The 23,301-nt window shown below is 34.3% G+C and overlaps 1 protein-coding gene across 1 annotated transcript in view; it reads left to right on the top strand.

Moving 5' to 3' along the window:
- Positions 1-23,301, top strand: part of zip (myosin heavy chain 10) — a 517,797-nt gene that overhangs the window by 212,352 nt on the left and 282,144 nt on the right. Inside the window, exons 9-10 of the mRNA XM_090411020.1 lie at positions 3,723-3,866; positions 16,193-16,407. Coding sequence (XP_090267146.1) covers positions 3,723-3,866; positions 16,193-16,407 — 359 coding nt within the window. The remainder of the gene's footprint in view (positions 1-3,722; positions 3,867-16,192; positions 16,408-23,301) is intronic.

Raw genomic sequence — 23,301 nt, 5'->3', positions numbered from 1 at the left:
GCAAAGTTTACTCTGCTAGTAATCAAATGGAATAGTTCTTTTAGTGGAACATTTGCTTTAGTTAATTTTTTTGAAAATGTGGTTTTTTTAGGAAACAAAAGGAATAGCTCTTTGCATAGTACCTCTTATTTTATCTTCTATCTCCAGTCATTTGTTTCATTAGTTTGACTGAGTAAATGGTGTTCTCTTCTCTATCCTATAGGAGCCATTGGTTCAAATTACATTTTGGCATGGATGTAGAGATCTTTAGGTAGTAGATGCTTTTTATTGTTGTCCAGTATGAAATTGGCATTCTGCCTATTTGAGACCAGAAGTGACTGAAAACAGTTTGTTTCTAAAACAGGATTTCTGATTATTTATCCTTGCCTTACCCTTGTACTAAAATGGGCTGTTGGTTTCAAAAACTTTTCATGGGCAGGATTGACCATTTTTTTCTCCCTTCTGAACTCTTTGTCTAACTTTTATGAAAGTATTGGATCACTATTTGTTTCTTCAGCCTCTTTAAGTATCAGAAAAAAGCACAGACCATCTGTGTCTTTTCCTGATTCTTATGCATAATTTATGAGAAACAAGTGTAGAGATATTTGTGTTCTCCCTGAAATTTCTTTTGTTGTTGAATTAACTCAAGTCAGTGAAGAAAATTTTGCTTCTGTTGTGAGTATAACATTTTTATAAATTTTGTAAATAGGAACTGCTTGAGAATCTCTGTAAACTGCCAGTCACTTTCCATACTTGCATACCTGTAGCTTTATTAGCTTTTAGATAATAAAGATACTTTAGATACTGTCTTCACCTCATGTATGAGGTGAAGACAGTATTTAAAGTGTTCATTTTTAAATGTAATAAATGTTGTAATAGCAAAAGTAATTCTGGCACAAAACAGATGAATTGTATGATCTATAGATTAACTAAATAACGTTTTTCAGTTTAAATATTTAACATTAAGTATTTAGTATTTAATAAATATTACACTTAAAATGACATTAGAAGATGAAATGTTTTTATTACTTTATTTCTTTTTCACATTCTGTTCCTTTGTTTAAATATAAAAGAAAAAATGTTATGTTTTGAAAGTGATATTTATAAAACAAAAGAGGCAAAATGGCATCTTATCCTTACATGTCAATATTGATTTCAGCATTGCAGTTATCCTCTTAATTGTATTTGTAATGTGACCTTTGAACTTCATCTTCCTATCCACAAAAAAAAAAAAATCTTGCACCACAGAGGATCAAAGACATGCCTCCAGACCTGCTAATAGATGGCTCATCAACAGATAGCTTTGACACCTCTGCTTTTCCATAGGAAACTAAAACAGTTAATGCCTATTAATTAATATACTTATTACCATAAATATACTTTTAATGGGAGATTTAAACAGACATAACTTGCTGTGAGGGTAGTGCCAGAAAAAACATCAGAGGAAGGGTTGTCAAGCACATGCTTAACAATAATTTCTCACTCTTAAATACATGAAACAACATCTTCCATATGCCTATCCCAACATTTACTGTCATCAACTTAACTGTCTGCTTGTCCTTCCTCTTCCCACTGTTTAAGTAGAAAACTTTGGGAGAGATCATTTCCTATGATATCCCCTTTCTTACATGGGTAGCCAATGTACTACATTTCAGATATCATGGTGGAAAATTAAGCAAGCTGACTGATTCACCTTCACTAGAAGAATTTGATTCTTCAGTAGTCACCTCCTCTCCTATCAGCAATGTAGTGAATCGTGTAAATGTTTATTACATGAGCTGCCATTGCAACTCTTAAATCTAGTTGGTTTGCACGTTTTCCTAAGCCATGATGGAATGACAGTTGCACAAAAGCTAAAGAAGCCCAGAAGAAAGCTTCCAGTATTTTCCACAGATACCCCACAACAACAAACCTAATAATTGCTTTTAAATATTCTCATACTCAAGCAAGACACATCCATTGTCAGAAGCAAGAGGAATCTTGGATCTAATACATATCATCCATAACAAGATTGTGCAATATTGACAGTAAGATAAAATCTGGAAAATAAAAGGCAAGTACACCACACACCATCTCTCCATCCTTGAACATAATTGTTGCAAACATCTCCCCTGACACACCCGAGGAGATGTTTTTTAAAATATCACAGGTATCTTATCCCCCCCCCCCCCCCAAGTTCCTTGTTGACAAATGCAAAGTAGAAAAATGATCAATTCTGTTTACTTCAAATAGAACTTAAATGCAACGTGAAAGAAGAATTGAAAGTCGCTTTGCTTATGTGTCCCAAATTACTGTTGGATCAAACAATATCCACTGTTAAATGGTTAAATGTGTTGCATGTTTATAACAGAATTTTCTGTGAGCACATTGTAGAAGGTATTTCTTCACACACAAACTTTGTTTGCTTACACTTGGATAAAAGATTAAACAAGAATATAATTTCTTGGCAAGTTTAACTTTGTTTGCTTACACTTGGATAAAAGATTAAACAAGAATATAATTTCTTGGCAAGTCTTCACATTAAAAAAAGAAAGGCAACAATAATGTATTATTGTTGCCTTTCCTAAGCTAGGGAAGGATCCAAAATCAGCCATAAACTATTGACCAATTGCTGTGACCAGCTGCATGTGAAGATGTGGGAAAAAATGGTTAACTCTAATTTTTATGGTTTCTAGAAATGGCCTTTTATTTTTCCTGAACACAATCTGACTTCTGGAAATGCTATTCAACAACTGATCAATTTGTCAGGTTGGAAACATCCATTAGATATGCCTTCCTAAAATGTGAGACTGCTTAGAGAGTTGGAATACTGAATGACCACAACTTTGTTTTCAGGGGGAATCTTCCACTTTTTATCAAGAACTGTTTATATAACCAAATCGTACAAATCTGAATGAAACTGCTCTCTCTCCTGCTGAAAAGTGTCCAGCGAGAGCAGTTTGATAACAACTTCCTCCAACTAAAAGTATCATCCTCTATGTGGATGGCTTTACCATTTTCTGTTGTTCATATAACGTAAGGGTCATAGACAGCTAAGTGTTGATCATCTATTAAAATGGGTGCTTGTACATAGGTTCAGATTTTTATAGCAGAAGACAGTTTGTGTGCATGCTTTTGCTGCAGATGTCTTCATTCTGACCCTGAACTATATGTACTCCTAATTGCATTCCTCTTGATTATTTTTATTACTGTTCTGTTACTGCTTAATTTATTCGCCTTTCAAAGTAATTACTCTAGTTACTGCAGAATATCTCACTTCAGTTTGTCGCCACCATATTTATATCCTTACGTTTAATTTTTAATTAATTAAATTTAATTAAGTTATATTCTTAACTACTTCTTGCATTTGGGCAGCTGTTTTTATAACTTAGCTTTTTTCTCTTTTTTCCTGAAGGAACCTACATAATTACATGATAGAAACTTTTGATATGATTCCTTCTTTTCTTGTCCTGCCTCTTTAACTTCATGGATTCATTTTTCCAACCTTTATTTTACAAACACATACACATTTTTTTTTTTTTGTCTGATAATCTTTGTTAAATGAGAAACACGTGTAACAGACATGTCTGAACTTTATTTGACAAGCTGAGTAGTTTTTTTTTTTTCTTTTTAATGGAATTATTACTTTATTCTTTGTTAAATTGATAATATTTGGCTTATAATGATGTTTATGCTTTATATTGTTTAGCCTTTTTGTCCTTTATTTTAATCATTATTAATGTAGTTCACTTGAATTTTTCCAGAGGAGTTTCTTTTAGAAGATGCTAAAAATTATACGTTCCTAACTCATGGCAATGTTCCTGTACCAGGAGTGGATGATGCTCAAGAATTCAGAAATACTGTAAATGCAATGGCCATTATGGGTCTCTCTCAGGAAGATTTAAGTGGTAAGATTTATTCATTTTTAAGTGCATTATTGGAGGGATCCTAAAGATTGCGTAGGAGAGCATGGTCAGTTAGGGAGGTATGGAAGTTTTTCTAGTGACATGGTGAGCAAAAAGGAATTGTGTTGCTATAGAAAATTATCAACAGTGAAAGAATTTGAGAGTATTGATAATCTTGTGATTATTTCAAGTTTCACTTTTTCTTTTGCCTCCTTATTCATATTACTTAGAATTTTGTATATATATGGCCTCTTCACTGTAAGATCTCTTTCAATTTTGCTATGAAGTTATCCCATGTACATTTTTTTTGCTATGCTGTTTTTTGCTATTTATAATTAATTTCTGCTTCTATTGATTTTATATTTAGCTTATATGCTTTTCTTGTCTTTGATTATTGCTTCAATGTTTTCATCCCAGTTTCCTATTACCTTTCTCCTCTTCCATTTACTTTTTGTTCTAAGGCATTCTTTTGCTGCATTTATTAATTTTTAAATTATTCCATTCTATCTTTGTATCATAATTTTCTTTTATGTGCTCTAATTTTCCATTTATTCTTTGCAAATAAAGGCAGTTAATACTTTTATCATTCAAGAGTTGAACTTGAAAAGATTCCTGGAGATTTCTCTTAGCATTGATTTGGTTCATTTTAAACCATCTTGGGGGTGTTCTTAATTTTTCTTGTAAGAAATAATGATCAGATTCTATTTCTACACTTCTGAATACCCAGCTATCTAGTATCATATTAGCTGTTTTCCTATTAGCTATTATATATTTCTTGTTTTCCAAGTGAATTTGTGGCAATTTTATTCTTGAAAAAATATTAGTAATTTATTGCAAATTGGTTGATATATATATGGAGTAAATGTCTATTCATTTCATCTTAAAATAAAAAAAGCATTAGCAAAAAAAGGTCATGGCAACAACGTTTTGGTATAATTTTTGTCGTGTTTGACCTACTGTAAAATGCTGGATTAATTACAGCTGGCCATTTGTTGCAGATACCATGGGTTGTCATGCTAAGATTTCTTCTTTATTCTGCAAATGAGCAGGTTCTTCTGTTAGTAGCAAAAACTTTCCTTCCACTCTCTTCTGTTCTGAGCATTCTCTTTCAAGGTTGTGTACCTATCTCCATTCAGCATGTCATCTAGCATTGTTTTCCTTACTCTTCCTCTGGGTCTTTTTCCATCTATTTTTCCTTCGATGGCATCTCTGATTCCATTTCCTCTCAGAATATGTCCGATCCAGTTTTCCCTTTCTTCTTTTTATCCTCTTTAACAGACTTCTTCTACTCTTTTTAAGAACTCTTCATTAGTTATTTTATCTGTCCATATGATTTTTTCCATCCTTCTCCAAATCCACATCTTAAAGCTTTCCAAAATCTTAATTTCTTCTTTCTTCAATGTCCAAGTTTTAGCTGCATAGAGGACAACACTCCATACATAACATTTTAATACTCTTTTTCTTTAGGTTTCTGTCCATTTTACTTCTGAATAAATTCCATTTTCTATTAAAGGCATCTCTTCCCATCTCTATTCTTGCTTTTATGTCACTTTTACATCTTCCATCACTGCTACTCACACTTCCTAGATATTTAAATGTCTTTACTTGATTCAGTTTTTCCCCATTTATTCTGATATCCATATTTGCCTCTTTCCTTGCTACTTTCATTACTTTTGTTTTTCTTATGTTAATTTTCATTCATAATTGATACAGGACTCCAGTAATCTGTTCAACAGATGTTGTAATCCTGTTTCAGTATTTGATAATAATGCCTTGTCATCTGCATATCATATTGCAAATATCTGTCTACTTCCAATTTTTATTCCTTCTTCTGAATTCTCTAGTGCTTCTTTTAACATCGCTTCGGAATAAATGTTAAAGAAAATTGGTGACAGAGAACAGCCTTGTCTTACTCCTCGTCCAGTGATATCTGGTTCTGTTGTGCCATATATGTCTCTCACCATGGCAGTTTGTCTCATGTATAGTGAAATAATTGCCAATCTTTTCCATTTTATAAAGTCAAAAGCTTTTTCAAAATCTATATAACAAATATTAACTTCTGTCACATATTATTCTTAACAGTCCAATCACATCTCTTGTTCCCCTACCCTTCCTGAAACCAAACTGATCTTCTCCAAGAAATTCTTCCACCTTAGATGCAATTCTCCTTGTTAGAATTCTCAAGTATTTTTGATGTATGGGAAATGAGGCTTATTGTTCTAAAATCCTGGTAGTTCACTGCATTACTTTTCTTTGGTATAGGTATAATAAATTTTATAAAATATCTCATTTCAGTGCTGGAGGTAGGAAAAGAGTTGTTAGCAATTGGAAAAAGTCATTATAATAGATGTGATATCAATACATATGTCTTCCACATACTTGGCTTATTACCACTTCACTCATAGGGTTCAGTGTTAAAGATAATTCTCTCTTTGTTCTAGATTATACACAGGTAAATAGTGACCATTGCCAGGATACAGCAAGTTAGGTAAAACTATTTTTGCATACTACTTGCTAGGTATAACATTCTCAGAACTGTGTGCAATGATTTGTGTACTGCTTAATGAACCTAGTTTCAACTAAACTTGAAATAAGTACTGCAAAAAGTCGAACAAAAACATGAAGATAAAGGGCAAACCTCCAAAAACTATCCATATTCACTTAACAGGCCTTAATTCTCCTAAACTCAATTTCCACTTTGTCTGGAAAACCATACATTATTTTTCTAATAATAATACAGATTTCATTTTCTTCAAGCAATTAATTGCTTGAAGAAGCTGAACTCTGAAACTGAAATCACCTTAGTTGATTCAGTTATCAGTGGTAAATGTACCTGCTCTCCAACCAACAGACTGTGTGCTCAAATCATGCCATATGTTTAGATCTTTATCGATTATCTTTAGGTGGGAAATGAAATATCTTCTAGCTTGAGACCATTGTCTCATTTATAGCAAGCCTGAAGTGAAAAATTTCCATGTTCTGGACTATGTAAAAATAAATTTAAAAAATATATAAAAGTTAAGTAAAATAATAAATGATGAATTCCTTGGTCTGTCCATGGTGCTGATGACACTATATGTTCAAAGACATTCATGAGTGTGGCACATGTATCTTTTTTTCTTTTCTTTTTTTTTTCTTCTTTTTTTTTTTTAACCTTTGATCTCAAAGATGGCATTTGTGCATATGTTTGCTCTGCTATACCATGTTGAAGAGTTTCCAACTTGGAATCTCCTCTTTTTTGATCTATGTAGGACGAGAGATTTTAGCAATTCTATTCATTCATTTATTCTCTACTGCTCTCCTAACATCACAAGCCATTCTGAACTGTTTAATTTTCTTTGCTTTAACTATCTTAAGTATACTATGTATACTGCTGTTTCTTCTCTAGTCAATTCTGATGATAGCCTAGTTTCATTTCTTTTCCAATGGATCAACACTTATTGCATTCACTCTCATCCATGTATTGTCTAGCATTATAAAAAATGCCAAGTTGCATTTTCATGACTTGTGTGCTTCATTTTCTTGGTTGAATTATTGTTTTCAGGCTTTTTCCAACATTTGCACTGGACATATCATTGAATCAGTAGTCATTGGTATAGAGACATTTATTCCCCATTCCACTATAAATTCTCAACTCTTATCTAAGTCTCTCATTCATTCATTCACCAAGCAGTGTGCCGAGGCTTGTGAAGCAGTGTACATGATGAGAACCAGGCATATCACAATTTTATTGAAATCCATCTTTTCTCTTTATACCAATTCCAGAATATCTGCAAGCAAACTATCAGCACATTCAAAATTTATTTTGAAAGGATTAAAAGAAGAAATATGTACCTTGTCCTAATGGCAGTCATGTTTTCTGATCTGGTAAAGCTAACTTTTGATCATGCTTTTAATCTCTTTTGCACTTACATGGTTCCAATGCATCATATTCTTGTTTCTTACTTTTTCTTTCATTTTCTTGCATAGATGATTTTGGTAAATTCTGTCTCACCATTTTAAACAACATTAACCTACCCCTTTGATTTTTTTTTCCACAGAAAAAAATGAAAGGTCTTATGTAAGCTGCATACCAAAAAGTCTCCTGGTCTATAGGCATTTTTAAAATTATTAAAGATTTGTGCTCCAGAATTGGCTACTTTCCTGTCACCCTTTTTTATTTTCATATTCCAGTGGTATCCTATCCTGCAGCATAGAAATTTGTCCATATTCAACCCCTGTCAGTTGTAATGAAGAAAACTGTGGGATTTGAATTCTCAACCTGTTAGCTGAAAAAGTAGGTATAGGCCAATCATGACAGCAATTATATTAACATTTTTAACTAATATTAACATATTTATTAGTAATTATATAATCATCCAACTCCTGTGCTATTGATGATTATGATATTAAATGATATGATAATGAATTGGATGATTATACAATTACTAATAAATATGTTGTTAATATTAGTTAAAAATGTTAATATAATTGCCGTCATGATTGGCCTATACCTACTTTTTCAGCTAACAGGTTGAGAATTCAAATCCCACTGTAGGTATTGAAATTCCATGTGTTTTTTAGATTGTAAATGAAATTTTTCACTTCGTGTGAGACCACCACCTTGCTTATTAGCTGGAAAAGGTTCCATGTTTTGTCTCTAGTGTAGATATCAGAATCATGAAAAATATCCTAATGATTTAATCATTAATGTTACCAATACTGATACCAATATACCATATCGATTTATGATTTTTTGTGGGTGGAATTCACATTTCACGTATACATTTATAATTAATGTATAATTAATTACTACATTCAGTAGCATTAATTAATATAATTAGCATACTGCTGAATATTGGTTTTATTGACAACTCATGTTCTTTTTAAATTATTAGTTGGATCAATATTTACTTATCACTGAAAACAGTATCATTTTATACTAATAATAGGATGAAACTAAAGGAACAAAGAAAAGTTTTAAGTCTCAGTAAATGGAATCCATTCTCTACTTGGAAAAATAAATTTTTTATATGTATCAGTTTTTGTTACACTACAGTAGCAATAGTATGGTTACTTTTACTATAGCAAACACTAGCAAACAAATAGGGAACCAAATAGTGTTTGTTACAGTAGAAAGTGTTCTGTAGTGATGAATTTTCTTTATCGTGACATTGTTTCCATAGTTCCTTAGTTGGATGAAGATAACCTAGTAAATTTTAATTCTATCAAAATGCAATTGTCTTATTTTTTGGAAGAAAAATTTCCCTTTACTTTTGATAATATTCAGATCTTCACTCAAGATTATTGTTCTTCTTGAGTTGACTTTCACATCTGCCCTATCCTGCCACAAATACATCACATCCCACAGCCTCTCAGTCTCCAAAAAACTTTGTATTCTTTTTTGTACAAAACACTAACTTGTATTCACAACTTCTAATGTGTCATAAATCCTGAATCTGTCTGACCTTAGAACATTATCACACATTTGGGACAGTGCACCCAAAATCTCACTAAGAATGCTAGATTATATCCAAAAGAGGGGAATTCCTCTTAACACTCTCCCCCTCCTTACCCATTTCCTTTCTAGTAGATATTCTTTGTGCATATTTTTTGTATTTTCACCAGTACTCCATTGAACTGGTTATTGTTGTTTCTCCACTTTCCTCATCATGTGAGAGCATAAGCAGCCACTGTAAACAGCTACAAATTGGTCTGCTACAAACTTGTTGAACAGTTTTTCTTCAAGAAACACATTAACTGTTTTTCATGTTGACATAAAACGATCATGAATGTGGATCCCAGAACTAGCTAAATCCACTCCCCTCCTCCTAATTTTTCAGATAATACTTCTCCTTATATGAGACTGCATAACAGAGCAACTTGCCAATCCTGCTGGTTATTCCACATGCATAATCATTCTGTCCATCATTAACTGCTTGACATATATTTTCTGTGAGATGAGAAGACACATACTATTACTCCATTTTGTAATACAGGCTAATGATTAAACCAACAAAGAGCAAATGTTGCAATAAAGAAGAGTGTTGCAATTGTCATCCAGTGCAGTAGGTAGTGAATTTACTCTGAAGTATATAAATTGGGACAGGTATGTCCTTGAAACAGAAGATTGTATATATTAAGAAAATTACATAGACTATATTATTAACTAAAATAAATTTAATTAATACTCCCAGTATTTTGTCAAAGTGCCATCATCAGGGAACATAATATAATATGTACACACAGGCACTACTAAGTAATGAACCTGAAGCATGTTAACTCAGTAAGCGTAAAGTCCTAAATAGTTCTCCTAGTGGGATAAAATGGGTGTTCTTGGAGGATAAGAGCTTCCCAAATTTGGGGCAGTTTCATGCAACCAAATTTGTTCAGGTTTAGGTACTTTCTTTAAGGCAGAAGCAGATTCAAGGAAAAAGCTCTCATATTTACATGCACTGCAATTGAATAGAATGGCCTATGGCAGGTGTCTGTAGAATGGATAGCAAGTCCTGAGTGGCTGTTGTGCTAGAAATGGATATAGTCCTTATGTTCAGTAATTCTGATGTTGACTGTTATGCCTGTTTGGCCATAATAGGATAGTTGCATGAAGCTGCTTCAAATATCAGAAGCTTTCATCCTCCATGCTTCAGCCCAACAGCCAATGATACCCATCTTATCCCACTAGAGGAGGGGGGGGGGCACTATTTAGGACTTCAGCCTTACTCTCAGTTAATATGCTTAAGCCTTATTGAGTGTAGTGCCTGCTTGCACATGTCATTGGAGGAAGACTATCATGAGGTAGACCAAAAAGAATGGGTTACAGTCGTTGAAGGAGAAAGGTCACAATTATCATGCTTCAGAGAGATGACAGAACATGGTCAGAGATAGAGCTGAATGACAAAGATTTCTTATTCATAGATGATGCAACCCTTCATCTCTGGATAAGAAAGATGATGATGGTGGCAATTTGACTTTATCGAAATATTGGATGTATTAATTAAATTTAATTTCCTTAATAAAGTTATGAATAGTAGTGTTACAAGCCTTACAACAAGAAACTATTGTAACTGATTTGCAACATCCATGGACTTATTGTGTAAGATTCTGTGGTGAGAATACTAGAAATGTGGTGTTTTGTTTTGTTTTTTTTTTATGTTGGGCCCATATACGAGAGGTTGGTTGGTCAACCTATAGTATGTTAGTACTGTATATATGGGTGGTGGGTTGGGAAAGGAGAAACTTGTTTACATTTGACTTAAACGCCTGTATGTTGTATTCCTTGGGAAATACATCAGGGGGAAGACTGTTCCACAGTACCGCAGTAGCAGGGATGAATGAGGAGGAAAAGAAACTTGTTCTGTGGGTTTCAAGGTGTACTGTGAAAGGATGTTGGGCGGCAGTTGTATGTGTTCCAATGGGCTTAGTACAGAGTGGGGGAATTATTAATGCTATTTCAGATGAACATTTCCCATGGAAATATTTATAGAATATACAGATTGCAGAGACCAAGTGTCTATGTGAAAGTGAGGGGAGCGAGTTGGTGAGAGATGGATCATTTATTAGTCTAATTGCTCTCCTCTATATTGAGTCGAGCATTTTGAGGGAGCTTTTAGGAGCCCCACTCCAGATGTGAGAGCAGTATTCGATAGCTGGGTGGATTTGTGATTTGTATAATGTTAACAGCTGTTTAGAGGTGAAGTAACATCGTATTCTTCCACATAAATGGATGGAATAGAAATAATTTAGTGACTACTCAACTTGGTTTGTGAAATTCATGTTTCACATTAGGAGAAGTAAGTGAATAAACTAACAGATTATAACAGTGGAAAGTGCATGTTTGCTGGTTCGAAGTTTGCTGTCAACTCCTGGTAATGTAACCACATGGATGTCGTGCTTAACTAGAGATGACCAGACTGGATGTAAAACTATCTTGATTTTTGTTGCACTATTAAGGATGTATTAAAGATGCATTTTATGACTCACTGCAGCACACTAGATAAAAAAAGAAATAGCAATCAAAACTTTACTATAGTAATGGGCGATTTTAATGCCAAAGTAGGTCATCCTATTCACCAAATAGATACAATAGGGCCATACATATATGGTACAAGCAGCAACTCAGGAATGGTTCTTACAGAATTCGCTATCAGTAACAATTCGCTTTATGTTATGAATACATTTTTTAAGAAAGCCCTCAAAAGAAAATGGACATGGAGAAGTCCAAACGGAGAAATAAAAAATGAAATAGATTATATACTGTGTAATAATAAAGAAATAGTTCAAGATACTTCAGTACTAAATCAAGTAAAAACAGGAAGCGACTACAAACTGGTCAGAGCCAAAATTAAAATAAACCCCAAATTGGAAAGAATAAAATGGCTAAACAAAAAATCAAGAAATTTTAATTTAAACCCTATTGAAAACAAGAAGGATTACAAAGAAAATCTCGATCAAAAACTAGACTTAATAAATATATTTGAAGAAGACATAGATAAGCAAAAATCTAACGGAAGTAATAATCTCAACAGCCAACGAATTCAAAAACAACAAACAACAAAAAGACCATAAACTTTCAGAGGAAACCCTACAACTACTAAAAAAGAGACTACATATGAAACTACAAAAACTTAATTTCTAAAATAGAATATGCAGAGCTATGCAAAACAATAAGGAAAAAGATGAGAAATGAAATAAGAGCTTATAACACTAAAAAAATAAAAGAAACAATTGAAAACAATAAAAATATGAAAATACTAAGAAAATATTTATCAATTGGCAAAAGTCAAATAACTGCAATAAAAGATAAGAATGGAACTACCATAAGGAACCAAGAACAAATCCTATGCAGGCTAGAAGAATTTTATAAAGAACTCTATAGTGATTCTTCAACAGATAAATCAAATATAAATAACTCCTCTCCATTGCATATGGAATTCATTCCTCCATTCACTTCAGATGAAATAAAACAAGCATTAAAACAAATGAAAAATGGAAAATGTCCTGGTGAAGATCTAATTCACATAGAATTAATTAAATGGGGAGGAAACTATAATCCACCATTTCACAAACTTACTAAATTTATGTCTAGGAGAGGGGAAGATACTGGAAAATTGAAAAAATGCTACTTTGATACTGTTATTTAAAAAAGAGGACAAAGAAGAAGTAAAGAACTATAGACCAATTAGTATTCTCTCTAATATGTACAAAATTCTCACAAAAGTAATAACAAACAAGTTAACACCTCTTCTAGACTCAAATCAACCAGTAGAACAAGCAGGATTCTGTAAAGGCTTCAACACAGCTGATCATATTCATGCAGTAAAATAAATAATAGAAAAAGCAGGAAAAAAACCAATTGCCTCTCTGTTTAGCCTTCATTGATTATGAAAAAGCATTTGATTCCATCAAAACTAACGCAATAATCAATGCACTCCAGAATCAGGGAGTTCTTGGAGAATATATGGACCTTCTCCATGCAATATACCTCACTGCAACAGCAACAATCCAACTTCACACGAGTAGCAATAAATTATCAATTGAAAAAAGGTTTCTGACAAGGAGACTCTCTATCACCCAAAATCTTTACAGCAGTCCTTCAAGAAATATTTAATAATATAAACTGGACAAACCTTGGTATAAAAATTAATAACAGAAACTTAACACATCTAAGATATGCAGATGATATAATTTTTGCAAACACTCCAGAAGACCTTAATATAATGATAGAAGACCTATATCACAAAAGCAGAAAAGTCAGTCTAAAGATAAACAGAGAAAAAACTAAAATCATGTTTAATCGTTTAGTAACACCAAAAAACATAATAATAGGTCATCTCATTGACCTAAACTGTGGACTCCAAAAGGAAATAAATAGGAGAGTTCAACTTGCCTGGAGTGCATTCAGAAAATTGAAAAACATTTTTCAAAACGATGATGTCCCACTCTGTTTAAAAAGGAAGACATTTAACCAGTGTATACTTCCGGTCATCTCATATGGTTGTGAAACTTGGTCGCCAACAAGAGCATTGGCAAATAAATTAACAACTCAAAGAAAAATGGGGAGGTCGATGCTAGGCATCGCATTAAAAGATAAGAAGCAAAACACCTGGATAAGAAGCCAGACTTGCATCACTGACATCATTCTTAACCACAAGCGACTAAAAAGGAAATGGGTCCGACATTTATCCAGAAGAGAAGATGAGCAATGGACCACCATACTTACGAACTGGATTCCTAAAGACGGGAAATGAAGCCGAGGACGTCCTAAAAGAAGGTGGAGTGATGAACTGTTAGAGTTTATTGGGAAAGTTGGTCAGCCATTGCCAAGAACAGAGAAAGGTGGAAAGAACTGGAGGAGGCCTTTGTCCAGCAGTGGACAGAAAATGGCTGAAAAGAAGAAGATTAAGGATGTTTAATCATTTTAGCTGACTTTTTGATGCTCTTGAGAAAAATCTGTAATCTGTGTGAAGCATTTTGGTTTGTTGCCTTAGTACTTGATGTTTGATTTCAGTGGTATTTGCTGCTGGTCCTGATTTGTGTTTCCTTTTGTCCTCTACTTCCTTGATGTGTTCCGATTTGCATATCTCTCCTGAACTGCTATCTGTTCTATGTAGCACAAATCATAGGTACATTGATTTTGTAAATGCTAGGTTTTTTGAGAGGTAGATGGGGAGGTTTTGGAGGTATTAGAAATCTTGAGTGAGTAGAAGGCAACCTTCATAATTTGTTGATGTAGTATCCTTGATATCTTATGTATATAGGGGGAAAATCACTGTTCCTTTAAAGTTTTGTTTTTCATGTTCTGTGACTGTCTGGGAGGTAGAGATAGAATTTTGTTGACCAATGTTTTGTTGTAACCATTCTTTGATAGAACTGTGCTGAGGGAAGTCAAGCTCTTGGTTCCTTTAATCTATATTGGATATTTTCTAAGCTCTGTTATATGGTGAATGAGTAATGCCTATTTTTGGTGCCAGGTGGTTACAGGATGTGTGCAAGTATCATGCTTTGTTGGCTTCCTGTACACTGAAAAATTGAGTGTTCTGCGTGGATACTTCAACAAATGTCTAAAAATAGTAAAGACCTGTTGACTTCCAATTCAAAAGTGATTTTAATATCAGGGTGAATGTTATTCAGTCACATAACAAATTCTTTTAATTGGGTAATAGAGCTGGACCAAATGATGAATATATTGTCGACATATCTGAACCAAGCAAAACTGTAAGTTGTGTTCTTGGGTACTCTAAGGCTTTCCTTTAAGCTACTCCATAAACTTGCAAACAGAGGAGAAAGGGAAGAGCCCATCCAATCCTTCCTTCTGTTCAAAATATTCTTCTTGGAATTTGAAGTAAGTGATAGTAAGGCAATGTTTGGAATCTGTGGTGTCCATTGGAAATAAGTCTCGTAGTTATTGTAAGGTTTTCATTCTTGGTACATTGGCGAACAAATTAACTATAGGAAACAAAAGGCTTGCAAGCAGATTAGTAGGTTCTACTGTAATGTCTTTAGTGTGTTCTATGATTCTATGAATATGTTCTATGAATTGTGTCATGTTCTTTATAAAAGAGATTGTTTTGCCAATGTAGCAGCTTAGCAGGTTGGCTAGATATTTAGCTAGCAATGAAGTTGGAGAATACCTTGCATTCACAATGGTCTCATTGGCAAGCACTACTTATGTACTTTAGGACATAAATTCATGGGATCAGGGGGTTGTGTGTGTCTTGCGATATGAGACGTTTTTTGGTATCTTCAGACAAGTTCAGCATGTCTTATCATATTACGGGAAAGCCCATTGGGTTGGTGATCAAGTTTAATATAGGTATTCATATCATTCAGTATAGTTAACATTTTTTGTTTGCGTTCTACAAAATTCACCAAAACTATTGTTGCCTTCTTCACTTTAATCTAATATGACTTACATTTTTGGCAAAGTGGGCATGACCTACAGCCAGAGAAGCAATTCCTAGAATTGTACCAGCCATGTGCTATTAGGGAATGAGCAGCCTTAGACTGCTCATTCCCTAATAAAGAAATTTTTTTTATTTCATTTTTTGTCAGACTTTAATATTCATCAGAGAAAGAATGGAAGCAAAATGACAAGACCGTGTAATTTAAATCTAATTGTGTTGCAAATAGGTATTTTTTAAATTGCATCTAATTCATGGTTATTTCTTCACCAATAATTTCATGTGAGGGTAGCATTAAACTGGTATTTCATCTTTAACGCCCCCTTCACACTCGCACATATACACAAGCTGCTTTACATTTTTTTAAGCTTAAGAAACTGTTTGCATAAGTGTCACTTTTTTGAGGAAAATAATGTATGCTTAACCAATCTTTATTTTTTCTTTTAGCCATTTTTAGGATAGTGTCTTCGGTGTTACTGTTTGGCAACATGAAATTCAAACAGGAACGCAACTCTGATCAGGCTACTCTCCCAGATAATACAGTTGCTCAGAAAGTTAGTCATCTTTTGGGTCTAAATGTCACAGAAACAACCAAAGCCTTCTTGAAGCCTCGCCTTAAAGTGGGACGAGATTATGTTACCAAAGCACAAACTAAAGAGCAGGTACAGAATTATGAGTTAACAATAACTATGGAATTTAGGCATAAACTAATTCTAGCTGGTTTTACTTATTATAGGTGTCAGTAGTAGAAATAGTTAACCAATATTAAATACAGCATGGTGGACTCTTTTTAATGCACAAATAATCAGGAATTGTAGCTTAATGATATATCAGAAGCTTCTTTTATTTACAAGAATTAAAATACCATATATTTCAGCACATAAGAAGACATTCGAAGTTAGAAATTGCTGAAACATGGGATCATCTTATACTCAACAAAATCTGACCTTTGAGTTTGTCATTGGAAAGCATCATTAGTGATCATCTAGCTCCTGTGTATTGTGTGACTGTGTTATGTTAGACTCATATATTATGTTCTAATGTGCTGTTCCTTTTATATTATGTTAATTGATATAATAACTAGGGGGATCTGCCCCCCTGATGTCTATCCCCCCCAGTTCCGGACTGGTAGGCCACTTCTCCCTGAATTCTGATGACTCGAATTTTGGAGACTCGAAAGGGATGATATGATAGACCTCTATCATATCATCCCTTTTTCTTCTCTCTACCAGTGTCTGGAGTCTACATACTTTCAATCTGTCCTTGTTATTTACCTTCCATAATCCTGATATCATCTTTGTAACTCTTCTTTGTAGCCATTCCACAGCTTCTTGACTCCTTTGGAACCCAAGAGGCCAAATCTGTGTACAGTACTCAAGATGGAGTTGTATCAAGGTTTTAAAGAGTTAAAAATTACTTTTATGTATCCTTACATGTCAATGTTTGTTTCACCTTTGAAATTATCCTGTGAGTTGTTTGCAGTTTTTGCTATGCAATCCTGCTGAACTTCAGCTTTCTATCCACAACTCCAAGATTTCTAGTCTCATCAGTTACTCCAACCATAATCTTACCAATATATAATATGCTGTTGGATATCTCATCATTCCAAATTTCATAACATTTGATGTTCATAACATCATCTTTTGCCCACATTCAAGCTTATTCAAAATGCATCCTGTAAATGCTGTATAATCAGTAGCATCTCTGATTGCCATGTCCATCATCAGTATATATTAAAATTTGCCTCAAAGGCAATTTTAATATATACTGACGATGCAAATATTTAAAAATTTTAATATATAGATTATACAACAATGGTGCAAGGGTGATCCCTGGGGCACACAAATGGTCACCTTAAATCTGGCAGATCCCCTTCCCTCAGCGTATGACTTTCCAGTATATGAAACAGCCTTTCTTGTGGTATCTTATCAAATGATACACTATGATAAAGGTATCATAGTGTATCAATCCATTTATTCATATCTGCTATAATATGCATTTTATAATAATAAAATGAGAAAATTGCTCAGAAATAACGTCCCTTTATTAAACCCATGTTGTTCCTTTCAAAGTAGTTGGTTTCTATATGCAAGTTCTTACCAACTTCTCTAAATTCTTCAGTCACCCCAGAGATACTGATAGGTTGATAGTTAGACGCATCAGTCTTTGCACGATCCTTATGTAATGGAATTATCATATGTTCTTTCCATTCATCTGTGTGATCTTTCCTAAGCTGAGACTCAAATTATAGAATCATGTCAAGGGCCTAACCCTTTTGGCCTGAACATTCTTGTAGTATACATGCTGATATCCCATCTGTCCCTGTTGCTAAATTATTATCCAGGTTATGCAACAGTACTAGAACTATCTTCTTATGCAATCCTATCTTTTCATTATTTACATACACCAGTTTAATAGATCTTGGTGAAGTGGACACTTCTTATTTGAACTATTGCATCTCCTTCTGATACAAGAGTGCTGTTACAGTTATTATTGGAATAATAACTGTAAAGTTATTATTCCAATTTCTTTCTTTTACATGTAGCATAATAAAATTATTTTGGATTGCCTTCAGTTTGTGCAGTAAATGTCTTTTCATACTCCAACACTTAGTATTCCATATAATACATGTAACTTTTCTGGCCTGAGCTTTATATATTTCATAACTACTCTCATTCTTATACTCCTTCCACATCATTTGCTTTATAAGATGATTCACATCCTATTTGTTCTTCAAACTGTATGGGCATATCATTTATGCATCTTTTCAAAGCTAATACATATAATAATACAATGCTAATATCCTTCCCATTCAGTAACTGATATCATGGAACCAAAGATAGTATTGCTGAGTTTGTCATAATTTCAAGATTTGTAGTTCAGCATGTAACTTGTCCTGATTGAAACATCCATATAGTTGGTGACTTCCCAGGACAGTATGGCATGATTGCTGTCACCAACTTGTGGCAAAAGCCACATCCTTAACTGATACACCTTCTGATGCTATGATCAAATCTAACACCTTTTGCTTAACTTGCTTTTTTCACATGCTGCTTGTGAAAGTTGTTATGCAGCAGCTGAATAAATTATTCTTCATTCTTGTAATGAGTTTTCTCTAATAACTAATCAATATTCAGATAATTTTAGTCATTCCTATGACTAAATTTGTCATGGAAATTTGTAATATTTGCTCATTTAGTACCCATCAGGATAATTTGGTAACGAGATCTTTATCCTCAGCAAATGTACTGCCTGGTCTTTAGCAACCACCATGTATTTTATCCTGATAGCCTCAAACTCAATGCTACACAGGAAATTGCTATTATTGTTTTCATGTGTTTCTACCCTAACTGGACTCAAGTCATCTAATATCATCAGTAGTACCCCCCCCCCCCCCCCTTTCTCCTATCTCTTCTGTCATTCCTAAAAATACTGTGTCCTTTACACTCAATTCCATTTACTATGTCCAAATCTGAGAATCAGGTTTCACTTATGCCAACAGCTTTAGACAAAACATTTTCACCAATGCAACAAACTCAACAACTTCATTTGTAGATATAACAAATTACCTTCTTGCTGTTTCTTATGTTTAAATCTACAGTCTGCTTGGCCCAGTTGGGCAACTTTCTTTTTTCTACCCCCCCCCCCCCCCCACTCAAAAAGTTTGAAACTAATGTGTAGTCCATCCATTCAAGCATATAACACAATTTCTATCATTATTGTGTCTACACATCCTCAGGTTTCATTCCAATAAATAATTTCTCTAGGTAGTACTATCAAATCCATTCAAGTGCAAGCCATCCCTTTTATACAAGTCTTTCTACCATCAAGCTCACATCCAACAACTCGCATCCATTTTTTTCTACATAGCCTGCATATTGAATCATCTGCTATTATAGCCATCGTTAACTCGCTACTGTCATATCTTAGTAATAAGGTAACCATTTTTACTTTCTCACTTTTCTTTTTCACTTCTTCTTTCAAACTTTTCAATATCTTCTTTCGTACCATATTTATCAGTACTTAATCATTAGTTTTGACAACTGCTATACCAGATCCTTTATTTTAACTTTCAGAAAGTTTGATATCATGTAAAAAAAAATTTCACATTGTAAACCTGCAGTTTGATAACTGCTTCAATTATTGCTTAGACTTTTTTTTCTGTGCAATCCTCCATGGTACTTTCTTAGTACCATGGTTGGCTTTGGTTTGAATAATCCAGAAACCTTGTCATACTGACCAATCTATGCATAGATACATGCTTACTCTTTCAAGCCCTCCACATACAGTAGTGGTTTTATACCAGAAAATGAAAATCATTACCACCTTTAGGTGGTAGATAAAGGTATTCATGCCACAGTGGGATTCATACCTGTAGGTTGTTGGTCAAAGTTCAGAGATGCTAGTCAACTAGTGGCTGGCTTGTAGTGTTGTATTGGCAGGTGTAAGTATGAGTGTGTAGCACTTACAGTTGGCTAGAACAGTAATATAGGTCTATGCTACGAATACATTCACTATGCCTAGTGGAGTTGATCTCTTTAATAAGAAACAAACTCCAGACCACTACACTTTTGCCTCAGCCTCATTACATAGTACATGCTGATATATATACAGGTATCCCTCGATTAACGCAGTTAATTAATCCCTCGATGTCACTGCATATATCAAAATTGTGTTAATCAAATCTAATAATCAATGGTAAAAATTACAATTTGTCCATGATCGATTACTGTATTAATAATTCGTTTTATGTGATACTCTTTTAGGAAAGTTAAAAAATGAATGGGAATTAAATGTTGAATAAATACTTGTACCTATATTATTTACTGCAATTCTTTTATCAAAAGAAGTTATCAAGAGTTGTTTGAACAGTTTTAGTTTTTTTTTCTTATCAGCATAAATTCTAAGATAACAAGCAAAATGACTCTGCAGACCTTGGCAAACAAGCAATAAAATATAAAGAAAAAACATTGCAAATATAATACATGATGGTACAAATTAAGTGGATATCGAATCCAACATTATTTCATAGCCGAATATAGAAACTACAAGAATTTCATGCCGAATATATAGAAACTAAAAGTTTCAGCAGATGCAAGCATAAGCAACCTTATGGGCAACTCGTAGTAAAGGTGGAGTAAGCTCCAGATCACTTTCCTTAGTATTTTCCATAATGTAAAGCACATCTCCTAGAGGACGTATGACAAATAAGCCTTTGGCTCTCTATTTCAGTAATACATGATGGTTTATTTGTTTTCAGTTACAATCTAGAAATTATTGAACAAAGAAAAAAAAGAAACAACTAAACCATGCTATACTGACATCGGAGGTCACGGTATCTCTCAGATACAATTTATTGTCAAATATCACAAATCTTTACATAACATGTGTTAAACCAAACTGATAGCAAAAGACAGTGCGGAATATTACTTGTAACATATGAATGCACAGCTACTCATGACCTGCAAGCTATACACTGAATTGTGTAAGAATATTTATATTAAACATTTTGCATGCAGCTGATCTGACAGATACATGAGCTCTGCAGGGATAAAAGCGCATTAATCAAAACTCTTGCTGCGTATATCAAGGGAGTGCCGCAATTAATTTCGCCACATTAATCAAACCCCACGTTAAGCAAGGGATACCTGTGTGCGTGTGTATAAAAAGTATTCTCTTCACATCCTCCATATCCATCAGACTGGAACAGCAAGCTTGACTTGGTACTCCACAGAACAAGTTTCTTATGCTCTTCAAGTCCTATTCTGTGTGAATGAGACAGCTGACAATGTATTCATTGTGAATTGTTAATTGTGAAAGGCTTGTGGCTGCAACCCTTCCATGAAAATTCATGCCATGCAACACTCAAAGCAACCCCATTAGTGCTATGGAAACACTTATAGGATTTCTAGTAGGTGTGTCTTGAAACATAGATTGAAACCTACACATGGTATGCTTATAGAAATTATATCAAGTCCTACTAGAGGGCACCCCCATCTAGTAGGACTCTAATGTTATAGTGACGTTTCATTTATATTGTGTTGCCTTGTGTGTGTATTACAAGTGTTAGTTTGTGCTCACTGAAGATGTCTCTGTAACTAAGATCCTTGCCCAGTGCTGGTTATACTTCATTAAACCTCCAAGCACTTAAGCATGTAATGATTCACATGTTTGTAGCTGGTATAAATTGGAGGAATGCAATATTCCCAATTCATTGCAACTGTGTCCAGGTGAAATAGCTGCAAGAAGGGAGCTGACTGAGTTTGAAAGAGACATTGTGATAGAATGCTATGTTGCAGGCCTGTCTGTTCGGCAAATTGTTCACAAATTCGAGGATCCCAGGTCAACAATCAGTGATACCATACTGAGATAGGAGTGCCGGGATAGTCAACAGCAAATGCTACCTATACTTGATAACCCATCACACTCGCTGAACTGAAGAATGATCCAAAATTCCCATTGATCATTATCGTATGCTTGTGATAGGGTGCTACCTTGGTAGCACCCTACACCCTCTGCCGAACAGATGGATGGATTGATGTGGTGGATGCCTGGTGAATGTCTCTTACCAGAGTGAGTAATCCCAGCTATGAAATTCGGAGGTAGTGGTGGGATGGTATGGTCCTGTTTTTCCTAGTTTTGACTTTGGACCTTTGTTTGTGGTGTAATTAGAAACAATGTAATGCTTCCTACTTTGTGGCAGTTCTATGGAATTAATCATTGTCTCTTTCAGCAAGACAATGGACTGTGTTATAAGGATATTGCTGTCACCGTGTGTGTGTGTGTGGACATGAACATCACCACACTTGACTGCCCTCCACAGAGCCGTGATCTCAACTCTATTGAACATCTGTGGGATGAACTGGAGCATCAGGTGAGGTCAAGGGAAACCCCCCCCCCCCCCACACACACAATAGTCCAGGACCTCATTATGTGCCTGCAGGAAAAATGTTCCATTGATCATTATCATACGCTTTTGAAAATATGCCCCGTAGGACTGTTGCAGTCATTGCAGCAAAAGGAGGTCCTACATCTTATTAAGGTGGGCACCATGGCTTTTTGTTCTTCATACTCTGGTGTCTGTTGACTTCTTCCCAAGCAGTATATTTGTCCAACTCAGATCTAACTACTGGTTACTTCCTAGTTAAAATCCTCTGGACACTGATATTTTATACCAATATGAAGATAAAAAGTGCTGAATTAAATATAATCAGTACGACTTCTTTGTTTATGAGAGTTCTGTTCTCTCCATGTGAATTTTATTCAGCAATTTTATCAATATTTATATGTTAGAATATGGCGATAATCAGAAGTGCCAAGCAGAAATTGTGCAGATATTTATCTGTTACTAAACTCTTCCCCCCCCCCCCCCCCCAAAAAAATCTGTTGTCTACAATTCATGTCCTACTTTTGTTAATCTCTTCTTTTTCACCTGTCTTTAGTGAGCTTTTAAAATTGCTCTGTTATCTTTAGTGGGACCATATGCACATAAATTGCATATCCAGTTTTCTATTTTGAAATTAGTGAATATCACTACTTGAAACTGCTTTTCATTC

This window comes from Typopeltis vanoorti, chromosome 21 (genome assembly GCF_054136105.1).
Source record: "Typopeltis vanoorti isolate ZY-2024b chromosome 21, IOZ_Tvanoo_1.0, whole genome shotgun sequence".
Lineage (NCBI taxonomy): Eukaryota > Metazoa > Arthropoda > Arachnida > Uropygi > Thelyphonidae > Typopeltis > Typopeltis vanoorti.
This window is presented reverse-complemented; position numbering and strand designations above follow the sequence as displayed.